At 46.8% G+C, this 19,138-nt stretch overlaps 1 protein-coding gene across 1 annotated transcript in view; it reads left to right on the plus strand.

The window, feature by feature from the left end:
• Nucleotides 1-19,138, plus strand: part of LOC129841347 (meiotic nuclear division protein 1 homolog) — a 44,720-nt gene that overhangs the window by 2,351 nt on the left and 23,231 nt on the right. The window contains exon 2 of the mRNA XM_055909582.1: nt 18,600-18,739. Within this exon, the coding sequence (XP_055765557.1) occupies nt 18,600-18,739 (140 nt within the window). The remainder of the gene's footprint in view (nt 1-18,599; nt 18,740-19,138) is intronic.

Genomic DNA, 19,138 nt, shown 5'->3' on the forward strand with positions numbered 1-19,138 from the left:
CCCTTCCCTCGTTGACAACCCTTGAATTACCGCGGGAAACTCATTGCTTGCACTGTATCACTGAAGCCGGAGAAACTCAGTCCGTGAAAATGGTAAGTTAGTTAAACCTTTTTACAGTCAACACCCTTACTCCCAGTCAATTGCACACTGGCTAAATGGCATAGCTAGATAGCCAGTTGAAGAAGCTTTGGTTGAACTCTAACTTGCTAGCACACTTACATAAAGCTAACTAGCATGTATGCTAGCTTGGCATGTCTCTTTGCAACAACAGAAAATAACCAGTTACGTTCATGTGCTAGCTAGGACGTTATGTGGTTGGCGTTTATTTATGTTCACATGCTCCTTCGAGCTTGTCTGCCAGTGTATAAATAAGCCGCTTGCCAAGGCCCCTCAGCGAAAGTCTGCAAAGCTTCATTGCCACTAATATATCAAGAGGCACATTATGTTTTAAACGGGGGAGGGGTTGCAATGTCAACCCCACCTCTGTTTTCGGTAAATAGCTGAGGGATGGAGAGATGTAGACAAAGACTTTCTGTTTGATCCGAAATTGTGGTCGGATGCTTCGTATGGAAGGTATGACGCAATTTGTGGAGGCTTGAAGAGGTCAAATCAAGCTCTGTACCACATCGCCGTGTGCCTCTAAAATGTTGTAATAATGTGGAGGACCCCGAATTGACATGATTGGTTAACGATAGGTGGGGACCGGAGGTCCAGTATAAACAAACTCACTTCCTATGCAATAGTTCGGCTCCGCTAAGCGCAAGAAGTATGACAGCCCTGAAGTCTGTAGCATCTCACTAAATGCTGTATGGCCACTTCAGACGTCGGATGCAAGGACTGACCATCCATGAGATTAACATTTATAGTTTTATCCATGTTCTGAGGCTATACATTTTTTAAAAGTTATATTTGTGGTTATGATGGTGTATGACAGTTGAACTAGGATCATGAGGCATTTAAAAGTTCATTCATTCATTCATTCATTGATTCTTGAAGAATTGTTGAAAGTCAATGCATGTACCGATTACAGATTGCCACATTACAACTGACTTGTTTTATTTCTTCTGTATTTTTGTTTTGCAGTCCAAAAAAAAAGGTCTCAGTCTTGAGGAGAAGAGGACTCGCATGATGGAGATTTTCTTTGAAACAGTGTAACTCACTGTAGTTCACCAAAATGACATATCGGTGTCTTTGCTAATCGGTTCCATAACGTGAATGGGATTTGTGCCACAAATTCTTAAACGTTAGCATGTGGAAACAGTGCCAGGGAAACTAAACCAAAGCATGAATTGCTAGGGAACCCAAGGGGTGCACGTTTTTGATTTTGCCCTAGCGCTTCACAGCTGATTAAAATAATCAACCAATCATCAATCTTTGACAGTTTGAATTAGTTGTGTAGTGTTACGGCAAAATTGCTGGCCTGCAGGGTAAGGAAACCAATGTAACTTTGGTGAACTCTCCCTTTAATAATTTGACACTTAGGTGTATTTCATAACACAAATGCCGTTTCACTTCAAGCTGTGTATGGAGGTCCAAGAGTATCTATGTAGAGTAGCAAGATTGTGGGAGTTTTGAGTCAGTTGGTGAAACCGAGGACTGGTTTCGTGTCGCAGTTAGAAAGCTGCCGCTCATGCCAGGGTTGCCTATGACACCTGAGCTAAAGTAAACAGACCATACATAGCACCTTGAGCGTGCCTCCATCTCTCAGACACACACACACACACCGGCTCTCCCTCTAGTGTGAAACACTCTGACATGTTGGGGCAGGGAACTTGGTTTCCAAGGTGGGGTTAACCAGTAGAAGAGGTTTTCAGGACAATGCATGCTGTATTGCTGATTCTGAGTAAAGTTGCGGTTGAATAACGGGAACTGGGTTACTGCGATTTCCCACCCAAACCAACTCCCTTTTCCCGGGATAAATAACTGCTAGAAACCGGACGTCTGCAGTTTGACAAGTCATACTCTTACTGCTCGCTTAAAGGTTTAAAACCATAGAAATACTTAATCACATGTTTGATCATGAATTATAGGCCTATACCGGTTTTTGATATCCTTTAACGTTTTCCATGCCCTCTTTGATTTGAAGAAAAACCAATAAATGTCAGTTTTCACTGTCTTTTCAAGAAACAACAAACTACAATCTAAACTAGATTCCCTCAATCTCACACAAATTATCAAGGAACCTACCAGGTACAACCCCAAATCCGTAAACATGGGCACCCTGAAAGATATCATCCTGACCAACTTGCCCTCTACATACACCTCTGCTGTTTTCAACCAGGATCTCAGCGATCACTGCTCATCACTGTCAAACGCTCCCTGAAACACTTCAGCGAGCAGGCCTTTCTAATCGACTTGGCCCGGGTATCCTGGAAGGATATTGACCTCATCCCGTCAGTAGAGGATGCCTGGTTGTTCTTTAAAAGTGCATTTTCTCACCATCTTAAATAAGCATGCCCCTTTAAAAAAGAAATTGAACTAAGAACAGAAACAGCCCTTGGTTCACTCCAGACTTGACTGCCCTTGACCAGCACAAAAACATCCTGTGGCACACTGTACTAGCTTCGAATAGTTCCCGCGATATGCAACTTTTCAGGCAAGTCAGGAATAAATATACACAGTCAGTTAGGAAAGCAAAGGCTAGCTTTTTCAAACAGAAATGTGCATCCTGCAGCACTAATTCCAAAACGTTTTGGTAGACGGTAAAGTCCATGGAAAATAAGAGCACCTCCTCCCAGCTGCCCACTGCACCGAGGCTAGGAAACACTGTCACCACCGATAAATCCACGATAATCGAGAATTTCAATAAGCATTTCTCCACGGCTGGCCACGCTTTCCACCTGGCTACCCCAACCCTGGCCAACAGCTCTGTACCCCCCGCAGCAACTGGCCCAAGCCCCCCCGCTTCTCCTTCACCCAAATCCAGACAGCTGATGTTCTGAAAGAGCTGTAAAATCTGGATCCCCACAAATCAGCTGGGCTAGACAATCTGGACCTTCTCTTCCTAAAATTATCCACCGCCATTGTTGCAACCCCTATTACTAGTCTGTTCAACCACTCTTTCATATCGTCTGATATTCCTAAAGATTGGAAAGCGGCCGCAGTCATCCCCCTCTTCAAATGGGGAGACATTCTAGACTCAAACTGTTAGACCTATATCCATCCTGCCCTGCCTTTCTAAAGTCTTCGAAAAGCCAAGTGAACAAATAGATCACCGACCATTTCGAATCCCTCCGCTATGCACTCCGGTTTCCGAGCTGGTCACGGGTGCACCTCAGCCACGCTCAAGGTCCTAAACGATATCATAACCACCATCGATTTAAAAAAATAAACAGTTCTCGGGCCGACACTTTTCTCTGTATATATCAATGTCGCTCTTGCTGCGGGTGATTCTTTGATCCACCTCTACACAGACGACACCATTCTGTATACATCTGGCCCTTCTTTGGACACTGTGTTAACAAACCTTTAAACGAGCTTCAATGCCATACAACACTCCTTCCGTGGCCTCCAACTGCTCTTAAACGCTAGTAAAACTAAATGCATGCTCTTTAACCGATCGCTACCCGTGCCCACCCACCCGCCTAGCATCACTACTCTGGACGGTTCTGACTTAAGAATATGTGGACAACAATACCTAGGTGTCTGGCTATACTGTAAACTCTCCTTCCAGACTCATATTAAGCATCTCCAATCCAAAGTTAAATCTAGAATCGGCTTCCTATTTCGAAACAAAGGCTCCTTCACTCATGCTGCCAAACATACCCTCGTAAAACTGACTATCCTGCCGATCCTTGACTTCGGCGACGTAATTTACAAAATAGCCCCCAACACTCTACTCAGCAAACTGGATGTAGTCTATCACATTGCCAACTGTTTTGTCACCAAAGCCCCATATACTACCCACAATTGCGACCTGTATGCTCTTGTTGGCTGGTCCTCGCTACATATTCGTTGCCAAACCCACTGGCTCCAGGTCATTTATAAATCTTTGCTAGGTAAAGCCCCGCCTTATCTCAGCTCACTGGTCTCCAAAGGAACAAATCAAATTGTATTTGTCACATACACATGGTTAGCAGATGTTAATGCGAGTGTAGCGAAATGCTTGTGCTTCTAGTTCCGACAATGCAGTAATAACCAACAAGTAATCTAACCTAACAATTCCACAACTACTACCTTATACACACAAGTGTAAAGGGATAAAGAATATGTACATAAAGATATATGAATGAGTGATGGTACAGAATGGCATAGGCAAGATACAGTAGATGGTATAGAGTACAGTATATACATATGAGATGAGTAATGTAGGGTATGTAAACATAAAGTGGCTAGTGATACATGTATTACATAAAGATGGCAAGATGATATAGAGTACAGTATATACATATACATATGAGATGAGTAATGTAAGGTATGTAAACATTATATTAAGTGGCATTGTTTAAAGTAGCTAGTGATACATTTTTACATAATTTCCATTAATTCCCATTATTAAAGTGGCTGGAGTTGAGTCAGTATGTTGGCAGCGGCCATCAAATGTTAGTGGTGGCTGTTTAACAGTCTGATGGCCTTGAGATAGAAGCTGTTTTTCAGTCTCTCGGTCCCTGCTTTGATGCACCTGTACTGACCTCGCCTTCTGGATGATAGCGGGGGGAACAGGCAGTGGCTCGGGTGATTGTTGTCCTTGATGATCTTTATGGCCTTCCTGTGACATCGGGTGGTGTAGGTGTCCTGGAGGGCAGGTAGTTTGCCCCCGGTGATGCGTTGTGCAGACCTCACTACCCTCTGGAGAGCCTTACGGTTGTGGGCGGAGCAGTTGCCGTACCAGGCGGTGATACAGCCCGACAGGATGCTCTCGATTGTGCATCTGTGGAAGTTTGTAAGTGCTTTTGGTGACAAGCTGAATTTCTTCAGCCTCCTGAGGTTGAAGAGGCGCTGCTGCGCCTTCTTCACAACGCTGTCTGTGTGGGTGGACCAATTTAGTTTGTCCGTGATGTGTACACCGAGGAACTTAAAACTTTCCACCTTCTCCACTACTGTCCCGTCGATGTGGATAGGGGGGTGCTCCCTCTGCTGTTTCCTGAAGTCCACAATCATCTCCTTTGTTTTGTTGACGTTGAGTGTGAGGTTATTTTCCTGACACCACACTCCGAGGGCCCTCACCTCCTCCCTGTAGGCCGTCTCGTCGTTGTTGGTAATCAAGCCTACCACTGTAGTGTTGTCCACAAACTTGATGATTGAGTTGGAGGCGTGCATGGCCACGCAGTCGCGGGTGAACAGGGAGTACAGGAGAGGGCTCAGAAAGCACCCTTGTGGGTCAACAGTGTTGAGGATCAGCGGGGTGGAGATGTTGTTACCTACCCTCACCACCTGGGGGCGGCCCGTCAGGAAGTCCAGGACCCAGTTGCACAGGGCGGGGTCGAGACCCAGGGTCTCGAGCTTGATGACGAGTTTGGAGGGTACTATGGTGTTAAATGCTGAGCTGTAGTCGATGAACAGCATTCTCGCATAGGTATTCCTCTTGTCCAGATGGGTTAGGGCAGTGTGCAGTGTGGTTGCGATTGCGTCGTCTGTGGACCTATTGGGTCCGTAAGCAAATTGGAGTGGGTCTAGGGTGTCAGGTAGGGTGGAGGTGATATGGTCCTAGTCTCTCAAAGCACTTCATGATGACGGAAGTGAGTGATACGGGGCGGTAGTCATTTAGCTCAGTTATCTTAGCTTTCTTGGGAACAGGAACAATGGTGGCCCTCTTGAAGCATGTGGGAACAGCAGACTGGGTTAAGGATTGATTGAATATGTCCTTAAACACACCAGCCAGCTGGTCTGCGCATGCTCTGAGGACACGGCTGGGAATGCCGTCTGGGCCTGCAGCCTTGCGTGGGTTAACACGTTTAAATGTTTTACTTACCTCGGCTGCAGTGAAGGAGAGCCCGCAGGTTTTGGTAGCGGGCCGTGTCAGTGGCACTGTATTGTCCTCAATGCGAGCAAAAAAGTTATTTAGTTTGTCTGGGAGCAAGACATCCTGGTCTACGACGGGGCTGGTTTTCTTTTTGTAATCCGTGATTGACTGAAGACCCTGCCACATACCTCTTGTGCCTGAGCTGTTGAATTACGACTCCACTTTGTCTCTATACTGGCACTTAGCTTGTTTGATTGCCTTGCGGAGGGAATAGCTACACTGTTTGTATTTGGTCATGTTTCCGGTCACATTGCCCTGGTTAAAAGCAGTGGTTCGCGCTTTCAGTTTCACGGGAATGCTGCCATCAATCCACGGTTTCTGGTTTGGGAATGTTTTAATCGTTGCTGTGGGTACGACATCGTCAATGCACTTTCTAATGAACTCGCTCACCGAATCAGCGTATTCGTCAATATTGTTGTTGGATGCAATGCGGAACATATCCCAATCCACGTGATCGAAGCAGTCTTGAAGCGTGGAATCAGATTGGTCGGACCAGTGTTGAACAGACCTGAGCACGGGAGCTTGCTGTTTTAGTTTCTGTTTGTAGGCTGGAAGCAACAAAATAGAGTCGTGGTCAGCTTTTCCAAAAGGAGGGCGGGGGAGGGCCTTATATGCGTCGCGGAAGTTAGTATAACAATGATCCAAGGTTTTACCAGCCCTGGTAGCACAATCGATATGCTGATAGAATTTAGGGAGTTTTGTTTTCAGATTAGCCTTGTTAATATCCCCAGCTACGATGAATGCAGCCTCAGGGTGTGTGGTTTCCAGTTTACATAAAGTCAGATAAAGTTCGTTCAGGGCCATCGATGTGTCTGCTTGGGGGGGAATATATACGGCTGTGATTATAATCGAAGAGAATTCCCTTGGTAGATAATGCGGTCGACATTTGATTGTGAGGAATTCTAAATCAGGTGAACAGAATGACTTGAGTTCCTGTATGTTGTTATGATCACACCACGTCTCGTTAATCATAAGGCATAGACCCACCCGTAGCACGTGCTTCAGCAGGTATATTTCACTGGTCATCCCCAAAGCCAACACCTACTTTGGCTGCCTTTCCTTCCAGTTCTCTGCTGCCAATGACTGGAACGAATTGTAAAAATCACTGAAGTTAGAGACTTATATTTCCCTCACTAACTTCAAGCATCGGCTGTCAGAGCAGCTAACCGATCGCTGCGCCTGTACACAGCCCATCCAACCAATTACCTACCTCATCCCCATAAATATATATATATATATATATATATATATACACTGCTCAAAAAAATAAAGGGAACACTTAAACAACACAATGTAACTCCAAGTCAATCACACTTCTGTGAAATCAAACTGTCCACTTAGGAAGCAACACTGATTGACAATAAGTTTCACATGCTGTTGTGCAAATGGAATAGACAAAAGGTGGAAATTATAGGCAATTAGTAAGACACTCCCAAAAAAGGAGTGATTCTGCAGGTGGTGATCACAGACCACTTCTCAGTTCCTATGTGTAATAGCTGTCGCTTTCCTCATCCTCAGATGAGGTGAGGAGAGAAGGATCTTCTGACCAAAATGCGGAGTCTGGGAAATATGCCATCTTTATTATTAATTACGATGGTCACGAAACAAAAACACTTTAACAAACTACAAAATAAGAAAACGACGTACAACGGAACCTGAACATAAACTTACATGGACAAACGTAAACTCACGAACAGGAACGGACATCAAAACGAACGAACAGCCAAACAGCTCCATATGTGAAAAAACATCGACAACACGATAGACATCACAGGAGACATGTACTCCACACAAACCCATATACTATACAACAACCCCTTTACCATAAAAAACACCCAAAACCAACAAAACACAAACATTCCCCATGTCACACCCTGACCTAACTAAAATAATAAAGAAAACAAAGAATACTAAGGCCAGGGCGTGACATAACCCCCCCCTTAAGGTGCGAACTCCGGGCGCACCATTACACAGTCTAGGGGAGGGTCTGGGTGGGCTTCCATCCACGGTGGCGGCTCCGGCTCTGGTCGTGGTCCCCACGTCACCACAGTCCCTAACCACCTCCTTAGCTTCTTCAAAATGACCCCTCTCCACATTAACCCCATTGCATTAAGGGGCAGTTCCGGACTAAGGGACAGCTCCGGACTAAGGGCCAGTACCAGGGTAAGGGGCAGTACCAGGGTCAGGGGCAGTACCAGGGTCAGGGGCAGTACCAGGGTCAGGGGCAGTACCAGGGTCAGGGGCAGCACCAGGGTAAGGGGCAGCACCAGGGTAAGGGGCAGCTCCGGACTGAGGAATGGCAGCTCCGGACTGAGGAATGGCAGCTCCGGACTGAGGGACTGCAGCTCCGGACTGAGGGACTGCAGCTCCGGACTGAGGGACTGCAGCTCCGGACTGAGGGACAGCCCATGGCTGGCTGACAGATCTGGCTGCTCATGGCTGGCTAACGGATCTGGCTGCTCATGGCTGGCTGACTGATCTGGCTGCTCATGGCTGGCTGACGGATCTGGCTGCTCATGGCTGGCTGACGGATCTGGCTGCTCATGGCTGGCTGACGGATCTGGCTGCTCATGGCTAGCTGACGGATCTGGCTGCTCATGGCTGGCTGACGGATCTGGCTGCTCATGGCTGGCTGACGGATCTGGCTGCTCATGGCTAGCTGACGGATCTGGCTGCTCATGGCTAGCTGACGGATCTGGCTGCTCATGGCTAGCTGACGGATCTGGCTGCTCATGGCTAGCTGACGGATCTGGCTGCTCATGGCTAGCTGACGGATCTGGCTGCTCATGGCTAGCTGACGGATCTGGCTGCTCATGGCTGGCTGACGGATCTGGCTGCTCATGGCTGGCTGACGGATCTGGCTGCTCATGGCTGGCTGACGGATCTGGCTGCTCATGGCTGGCTGACGGATCTGGCTGCTCATGGCTGGCTGACGGATCTGGCTGCTCATGGCTAGCTGACGGATCTGGCTGCTCATGGCTAGCTGACGGATCTGGCTGCTCATGGCTAGCTGACGGATCTGGCTGCTCATGGCTGGCTGACGGATCTGGCTGCTCATGGCTGGCTGACGGATCTGGCTGCTCATGGCTGGCTGACTGATCTGGCTGCTCCTGTCTGGTTGGTGGCTCTGGCAGATCCTGTCTGGTTGGCGGCTCTGGCAGATCCTGTCTGGTTGGCGGCTCTGGCAGATCCTGTCTGGTTGGCGGCTCTGGCAGATCCTGTCTGGTTGGCGGCTCTGGCAGATCCTGTCTGGTTGGCGGCTCTGGCAGATCCTGTCTGGTTGGCGGCTCTGGCAGATCCTGTCTGGTTGGCGGCTCTGGCAGATCCTGTCTGGTTGGCGGCTCTGGCAGATCCTGTCTGACGGACGACTCTAGCGGCTCCTGTCTGGCTGGCGGCTCTAGCGGCTCCTGTCTGGCGGACGGCTCAGTAGGCTCATGGCAGACGGGCGGCTTTGCAGGCTCATGGCAGACGGGCGGCTTTGCAGGCTCATTGCAGACGGATGGCTCAGATGGCGCTGGGAAGACGGATGGCTCAGATGGCGCTGGGGAGACGGATGGCTCAGATGGCGCTGGGGAGACGGATGGCTCAGATGGCGCTGGGGAGACGGATGGCTCAGATGGCGCTTGGCAGACGAGCAGTTCAGTCATCGCTGTGCAGACGGCAGACTCCTGCCGGCTGAGGCGCACTGTAGGCCTGGTGCGTGGTGCCGGGACTGGTGGCACCGGGCTGGGGACACGCATCTCAGGGCTAGTGCGGGGAGCAGCAACAGGACGCACAGGACTCTGGGGACACACAGGAGGCTTGGTGCGTGGTTTAGGCACTGGTGGTAAAGGGCTGGAGACACGCACCATATAGCTAGTGCGTGGAGGAGGCACTGGTGGTACTGGGTTGGGGCGCGCACCTCAGGACTAGTACGGGGAGAAGTGACAGTGTGTACAGGACTTAGGAGACGCACAGGTGGCTTAGTGCGTGGGGCCGGAACTGGAGGCACTGAACTGGATACACGCACTATAGGGAGAGTGCGTGGAGGAGGAACAGGGCTCTGGAAATGCACTGGTAGCCTAGTGCGTAATGTAGGCACTGTAGGTACTAGGCTGGGGCGGGGAGGTGGCGCCGGAAATACCGGACCGTGCAGGCGTACTGGCTCTCTTGAGCATTGAGCCTGCCCAACCTTACCTGGTTGAATGCTCCCGGTCGCCCTGCCAGTGCGGCGAGGTGGAATAGCCCGCACTGGGCTATGCAGGCGAACCGGGGAAACCATGCGTAAGGCAGGTGCCATGTATGCCGGCCCGAGGAGACGCACTGGAGACCAGACGCGTTGAGCCGGCCTCATGACACCTGGCTCAATGCCTAATCTAGCCCTACCAGTGCGGGGAGGTGGAATAACCCGCACCGGGCTATGCACACGTACAGGAGACACCGTGCGCTCTACTGCGTAACACGGTGTCTGCCCGTACTCCCGCTCTCCACGGTTAGCCTGGGAAGTGGGCGCAGGTCTCCTACCTGCCCTTAGCCCACTACCCTTTAGCCCCCCCCCAAGAAATTTTTGGGAGTTACTCACGGGCTTTTCGGGCTTCCGTGCAAGACGAGTCCCCTCATAATTCCGGTTACGAGCTTGATTCTCCGGCTTCCATCCACGTCTCCTAGCTGCCTCCTCATACCAGCGCTCCTGGGCTGTGACTGCCTCACTCTTCTCACGAGAGCAGCGATATTCCCCAGTTTGCGCCCAGGGTCCTCTACCAGACAGGATCTCCTCCCAAGTCCAAAAGTCCTTGTTGCTCCGTCGAGCATTTTTCCCATACCGCTTGGTCTCTGTATTTTGGTGGGTGATTCTGTAATAGCTGTCGCTTTCCTCATCCTCAGATGAGGTGAGGAGAGAAGGATCTTCTGACCAAAATGCGGAGTCTGGGAAATATGCCATCTTTATTATTAATTACGATGGTCACGAAACAAAAACACTTTAACAAACTACAAAATAAGAAAACGACGTACAACGGAACCTGAACATAAACTTACATGGACAAACGTAAACTCACGAACAGGAACGGACATCAAAACGAATGAACAGCCAAACAGCTCCATATGTGAAAAAACATCGACAACACGATAGACATCACAGGAGACATGTACTCCACACAAACCCATATACTATACAACAACCCCTTTACCATAAAAAACACCCAAAACCAACAAAACACAAACATTCCCCATGTCACACCCTGACCTAACTAAAATAATAAAGAAAACAAAGAATACTAAGGCCAGGGCGTGACACTATGCTTCCTGGCTGATGTTTTGGTCACTTTTGAATGCTGGCGGTGCTCTCACTCTAGTGGTAGCATGAGACGGAGTCTACAACCCACACAAGTGGCTCAGGTAGTGCAGTTCATCCAGGATGGCACATCAATGCGAGCTGTGGCAAAAAGGTTTGCTGTGTCTGTCAGCGTAGTGTCCAGAGCATGGAGGCGCTACCAGGAGACAGGCCAGTACATCAGGAGACGTGGAGGAGGCCGTAGGAGGGCAACAACCCAGCAGCAGGACCGCTACCTCCGCCTTTGTGCAAGGAGGTGCACTGCCAGCGCCCTGCAAAATGACCTCCAGCAGGCCACAAATGTGCATGTGTCTGCTCAAACGGTCAGAAACAGACTCCATGGGGGTGGTATGAGGGCCCGACGTCCACGGGTGGGGGTTGTGCTTACAGCCCAACACCGTGCAGGACGTTTGGCATTTGCCAGAGAACACCAATATTGGCAAATTCGCCACTGGCGCCCTGTGCTCTTCACAGATGAAAGCAGGTTCACACTGAGCACATGAGCACATGTGACAGACGTGACAGAGTCTGGAGACGCCGTGGAGAACGTTCTGCTGCCGCCAACATCCTCCAGCATGAACGGTTTGGCGATGGGTCAGTCATGGTGTGGGGTGGCATTTCTTTGTGGGGCCGCACAGCCCTCCATGTGCTCGCCAGAGGTAGCCTGACTGCCAATAGGTACCGAGATGAGATCCTCAGACCCCTTGTGAGACCATATGCTGACACATGCACAATTGTGGCCTGCTGGAGGTCATTTTGCAGGGTTCTGGCAGTGCATCTCCTTGCACAAAGGCGGAGGTAGCGGTCCTGCTGCTGTGTTGTTTCCCTCCTACGGCCTCTTCCACATCTCCTGATGTACTGGCCTGTCTCCTGGTAGCGCCTCCATGCTCTGGACACTATGCTGACAGACACAGCAAACCTTTTTGCCACAGCTCGCATTGATGTGCCATCCTGGATGAACTGCACTACCTGAGCCACCTGTGGGGATGTAGACTCCGTCTCATGCTACCACTAGAGTGAGAGCACCGCCAGCATTCAAAAGTGACCAAAACATCAGCCAGGAAGCATAGGAACTGAGAAGTGGTCTGTGGTCACCACCTGCAGAATCACTCATTTTTGGGGGGTGTCTTGCAAATTGCCTATAATTTCCACCTTTTGTCTATTCCATTTGCACAACAGCATGTGAAATTTATTGTCAATCAGTGTTGCTTCCTAAGTAGACAGTTTGATTTCACAGAAGTGTGATTGACTTGGAGTTACATTGTGTTCCCTTTATTTTTTTGAGCAGTGTATATATATATATATATATTTTTTTTTTCTGCTCTTTTGCACACCAGTATTTCTACTTGGACATCCTCATCTGCACATCGATCACTCCAGTGTTAATTGCTAATTACTTTGCCACTATGGCCTATTTATTGTCTTACCTCCTTATTTCATTTGCACACACTGTTTACAGATTTTCTATTGTGTTTTTGACTGTACGTTTGTTTATTCCATGTGTAACTCTGTGTTGTTGTATGTGTCGAACTGCTTTGCTTTATCTTGGCCAGGTCGCAGTTGTAAATGAGAACTTGTTCTCAACTGGCCTACCTGGTTAAATAAAGGTGAAATAAATAAAAATAAAAACATTAAAAAAACAAAGAATGTTGACTCACTGAATGCATGCATTTGGCCTGTAGGGGTTATTTTCTCTTATGGCGCAGTTTCTAGAGTATTAGTTTAGGATAGCTTGGCACCCTGTCTAACTTGCTCATACTTTTTTTAAATTTGTTTATAAAATATATTAGTATGGAGTTGTTTTTTTGTCTCAAGGACATAGAGAAAATCGCCCTCAAGACTAAAGGAATAAGTGAATAATGATTATTTGAGATGAACCAGATGGATCGTTTTACAAGTGAAACCTGGGACTCGTGATTTATTTTCTATATGAAATAAAACTCTGCATTAAATTTAAAAAATGTCCCTGCGATGCCAATGTGAATTTTCTATTCAGTGACAGCATATGGATCCCAAATCTTTAAGTCCGGCGTACTAACATTTCCAGAGGTCTTTATTTCACCTCTTGAAGTTAAGTGTATCCATGTTTTTGGGGCAAGCATTTTGCGGATGCCTGAAGTAGTTCTGCGTCATTTTCTTCCCATGAATGTGCGGTCTGTGTCAACACTGAAAGTTGCCCTCACGCACCCGTAACAACATAATGATAAAATAGTCCCAACATCATCATCTTGGAAACCGAGTCCAGCCCAAATCACTTTGATTCATCCCTAAATTTAGCCTGTAGTATGGAGTGGGACGTCACTACTGTCAAAAGGCACTAACGTGTGAGGGGGGGGTGTACAGGGAGAACAACAATAGGGAAAAGCACATGTTTTAAGTGCTGGCACCATAGAGAAACAGAGCTGTGCTGTTTTGGTACGCACCCAAACGGGTCTTTATTTTCCTTTTCTTTTTTTTTTTTACAGTGGACGTTACATTAATTTGGGGAAACTTGATCGGGATGCCCGCAAATTATTAGAATCACATGTTTTTAAAGGCCCTGCTCTGGCATCTGCTGTGTATAACAGTCACTTATCACACACAGCAGAGAGGGAAGGAGGGAGAGAATGAGAGGGGGAGAGGGTGAGATCAGGGGCCCTCTTTGAAAACGTTGAATATGCATCCATTCTTTTCCTTGATGTAGCCTGATCACTGATCACTGATTTCAAATAATTGGATAAGCAAAACCAAGGGTTCAACTACATCGCTTTCCACCACTCCAGCTATGTTATATCAGTGATTACTTGAGGGACAGGAGGGAATTATATATTTTTAAAAAGTCTCAGGAGAGAAATGGTGAGTGAGCGATGGAAGAGAGAAAGGCAGAGAGGCAAACGAGCGAGACAGAGGGACTAGAAACTAGCAAGTCCAGATGTGCCAGACTATCGAGAAATTTAAGCATGTTTGATAAATGAGGCCCCTGAAATCCTTGTTCCAGAGTTTGCTTAAACAGGGCCCATTAGTTTGATTCTCCCTGCTACCCAACATCCTCCCAGTACTTAAAGGGGAAGTTCAGTGTTTTTCATATTCACAGTGTACGATACATAGCTAAAGTTTGTAGTGGCTGTTTAGAGAAAACAAAACAATGGATTACAGTTTCTCCTGGCCATAGACTACTTTCAGGATGTGGCGCCATGTAACTTTAAGTTGTTAAATACTGAACTTTCTCTATAACACAGCTCGTTCCAAAACACACCAGATCAACTTTATTAGTGCTACGGCAGAGGAACAGAACAGTGCATGATGTGGGACTATCACATTTCACCAGACGTCCTCGTTCCAGATGTTAGAACGTTCTATTATGCTTGGTGGTAAAGTTTCCCCTAGGTAGAGATCTAGGACCAGCTTGCCTTCCCCAATCTATCCTTAACCATTGTGGGAAAAATGCTAAACTGCTAAACTAGCTTTATTACTCTCAGCTGATTTTGGGATCAGTTAAGAGAGGGAGGGAATACACAGAAGAGCCCTGGACTCTGCAAATTTAAATCAACGTTTTCCCTTATCGCTGTAATAAATGTAAAGCGATTACGTGGCAGATGAGTGGGCTATGTCTGCGTCCCAAATGGCACCCTGTTCCTTATATAGTGTACTACTTTTAACCAGGGCCCATTAGCGTCTAAAGTAGTGCACTATATAGGGAATAGGATGCCAAATGGGATGCAGATTGATTCTGCTCTCGGTACATCTGGACCACAGAGTTGGAAGATTGAAGCTATATGAGCCTGGATAGTATAATGGGCTTCACTCGGTAATATGATGATTTGAAACAAATCTAGTTGTATTGCTATGGAGTGTGAATGTACAGTCGCTTGCAAAAGTATTCACCCCCTTTGGCATTTTTCCTATTTTGTTGGAATTAAAATAGATTCTGCGGGGGTTTACACAACATGCCTACCACTTTGAAGATGCTAAATATTTTTTGGGGTGAAACAAACAAGAAATAAGACACAACAGAACTTGAGCGTGCATAACTATTCACCCCCCCAAAGTCAATACTTTGTAGAGTCACCTTTTGCAGCAATTACAGCTGCAAGTCTCTTGGGGTATGTCTCTATAAGCTTGGCACATCTAGCCACAGGGATTTCTGCCCATTCTTCAAGGCAAAACTGTTCCAACTCCTTCAAATTGGATGGGTTCCGCTGGTGTACAGCAGTCTAAGTCATACCACAGATTCTCAATTGAATTGAGGTCTGGGCTTTGACTAGGCCATTCCAAGACATTTAAATGTTTCCCCTTAAACCACTCAAGTGTTGCTTTAGCAGTATTCTTAGGGTCATTATTCTGCTGGAAGGTGAACCTCTGTCCCAGTCTCAAGTTTCTTGAAGACTAACGGGTTTCTCAAGAATTTCCCTGTATTTAGCCCCATTCCTTCAATTCTGACCAGTTTCCCTGTTCCTGCCGGTGGAAAAACATGGATGGTGTTCTCGGGTGAGGAGAGGTTTTGGGTTTGCGCCAGACATAGCGTTTTCCTTGATGGGCAAAATGCTAAATTTTAGTCTCATCTGACCAGAGTACCTTCTCCCATATGTTTGGGGAGTCTCCCACATACCTTTTGGCAAACACCAAATGTGTTTGCTTATTTTTTTTATTTAAGCAATGGCTTTTTCTGGCCACTGTTCCATAAAGCCCAGCTCTGTGGAGTGTGGTCCTATGGGCAGATACTCCAATCTCCGCTGTGGAGCTTTACAGCTCCTTCAGGGTTTTTCTGATCTCTTTGTTGCGTCTGATTAATGCCCTCCTTGCCTAGTCCATGAGTTTTGGTGGGCGGCCCTCTCTTGGCAGGTTTGTTGTGGTGCCATATTCTTTCCATTTTTTAATAATGGATTTAATGGTGCTTTGTGGGATGTTCAAAGTTTCTGATATTTTTTTATAACCCAACCCTGATCTGATCCATGTTGTCCCTGACCTGTTTGGAGAGCTCCTTGGTCTTCATGGTGCCGCTTGCTTGGTGGTGCCCCTTGCGTAGTGGTGCCCCTTGCTTAGTGGTGTTGCAGACACTTTGGCCTTTCAGACCAGGTGTATACAGTTTAAGTCGGAAGTTCACATACACCTTAGCCAAATACATTTAAACTGTTTTTCACAATTGCTGACATTTAATCCTAGTAAAGATTCCCTGTCTTAGGTCACCACTTTATTTTAAAAATGTGAACTGTCATAATAGTAGTGATTTATTTCAGCTTTTATTTCTTTCATCACGTGGGTCAGAAGTTTACACATACATACACAATTAGTATTTGGTAGCGTTGCCTTTAAATAGTTTAACTTGGGTCAAACGTTTCAGGTAGCCTTCCACAAGTTTCCCACAATAAGTTGGGTGAATTTTGGCCCATTCCTCCTGACAGAGCTGGTGTAACTGAGTCAGGTTTGTAGGCCTCCTTGCTCGCACATGCTTTTTCAGTTCCGCCCATACATTTTCTATAGGATTGAGGTCAGGGCTTTGTGATGGCCATTCCAATACCTTGACTTTGTTGTCCTTAAGCCATTTTGCCACAACTTTGGAAGTATGCTTGGGGTCATTGTCCATTTGGAAGACCCATTTGCGACGAAGCTTTAACTTCCTGACTGATGTCTTGAAATGTTGCTTCAATATATCCACATATTTTTCCTTCCTCAATGCCATATATTTTGTGAAGTGCCCCAGTCCCTCCTGCAGCAAAGCACCCCACAACATGATGCTGCCACCCTGTGCTTCACGGTTGGGATGGTGTTCTTCAGCTTGCAAGCTTCCCCCTTTTTCCTCCAAACATAACGATGATCTTCATGGCCAAACAGTTCTATTTTTTTATTTCATAAGACCAGAGGACATTTCTCCAAAAAGTACGATCTTTGTCCCCATGTGGAGATGCAAACCGTAGTCTGGCTTTTTGTGGCGGTTTAGGAGCAGTGGCTTCTTCCTTGCTGAGCGGCCTTTCAGGTTATGTCAACTTAGGACTCGTTTTACTGTGGATATAGATACTTTTGTACCTGTTTCCTCCAGCATCTTCACAAGGTCCTTTGCTGTTGTTCTGGGATTGATTTGCACTTTTCGCACCAAAGTACGTTCATCTCTAGGAGACAGAACGCGTCTTCTTCCTGAGCGATATGACGGCTGCGTGGTCCCATGGTGTTTATACTTGCGTACTATTGTTCGATCAGATGAACGTGATATCTTCAGGCGTTTGGAAATTGCTCCCAAGGATGAACCAGACTTGCGGAGGTCTACAATTTTTTTTTTCTGATGTCTTGGCTGATTTCTTTTGATTTTCCCATGATGTCAAGCAAAGAGGCACTGAGTTTGAAGGTAGGCCTCAAAATACATCCACAGGTACACCTCATATTGACAAAAATTAAGTCAATTAGCCTCTAATTCTAAAGCCATGACATCATTTTCTGGAATTTTCCACGCTTGTTTAAAGGCACAGTCAACTTAGTGTATGTAAACTTCTGACCCACTGGAATTGTGATACAGTGAAATAATCTGTCTCTAAACAATTGTTGGAAAAATTACTTGTCATGCAAAGTCGTTGAATGCACGACTTGGTTGAAAAACAAGTTAATGACTCCAACCTAAGTGTATGTAAACTTCCGACTTCAACTGTGTATACTGAGATCATGTGACAGATCATGTGACACTTAGATTGCACACAGGTTGACTTTATTTGTCTAATTATGTGACTTCTGATGGTAATTGGTTGTAACAGATCTTATTTAGGGGCTTCATAGCAAAGGGGGTGAGTACATATGCGAGCACCACTTTAGCATTTTTTGAAACAAGTTATTTTTTTCACTTCAACAATTTGGACTATTTTGTGTATGTCCATTACATGATTTCCAAATAAAAATCTATATAAATTACAGGTTGTAATGCAACAAAATAGCAAAAACACCAAGGGGATGAATACTTTTGCAATGCACTATCATTACGATGAGTCCCAGATGGTGCACTTGACACTAGCAATGACAATGAGGTTACAAGAACCACAGGTTTTGCCGTCCACTAATGACCAGGTTGAGAGAGGGGTACTGAGGTACAGTAACATGTCCCCACTAAGTACACTTACCTGCCACCCCAATCTCAATTCAGACATAAAGTGCACTTCCTAGGGAACTAGGGCACTAACACACTCCTGGGCTCTACATCAATTCACCTTTCTGTGATTCCTCACATCCTTTTCAATCATATTGGAGGAGATGGTCCAAGGTCCCTCCACTCTGACCTTTTTATCTAATGGGTTTTGAGAAGGTGAGGAGAGCAGATGCGACGAACCCAGGAAAGATGAACTGAGAATGAGCCTCTCCTGTCTGCAGCACCCATGTCAGTGAAGGAGGTTCTGGTGGATAACAACATGGTGGACTGTGAGAGAGTGGGCACCTCAAACTACTACTGGGCCTTCCCCAGCAAGGCCCTGCACGCCCGCAAGCGCAGGTTGGAGGAGCTGGACAAGCAGGTGATTTTAACGGGTGTATTGTGGCCTATGGTGGTCTAAGCCACTGCCTCCAGAGCATACCGCTGCAGCATGGGTTAGAATCTGACCCACTGCTACAGAAATTCTATCTTCTATTTTTCCTATCCAATAAACACAAAATGTGTGGGACATCCCCCTCAATTGTGTGAGCTTCTCTGACACTGCGGGGGGGTGTATTTTGATTTTCAATAGGGCAAAGTACACTGTCACCCCCCCACCTGACCTCTAACCTTAAGCTAATGCTGAGGGTCTACTGGCCTCTCTCCCCTCCAGTTTTAACAGCTTGCTAGACTCTTTATCGAGTTCACGCCGGCGATTCACGCGGTTCTTATTACAGAACATCTCAGGCCTATAGACCTCATGTACCATGTGTCCCAAATG

The sequence above is a fragment of the Salvelinus fontinalis genome, chromosome 42 (genome assembly GCF_029448725.1).
Source record: "Salvelinus fontinalis isolate EN_2023a chromosome 42, ASM2944872v1, whole genome shotgun sequence".
Classification (NCBI taxonomy): Eukaryota; Metazoa; Chordata; class Actinopteri; order Salmoniformes; family Salmonidae; genus Salvelinus; species Salvelinus fontinalis.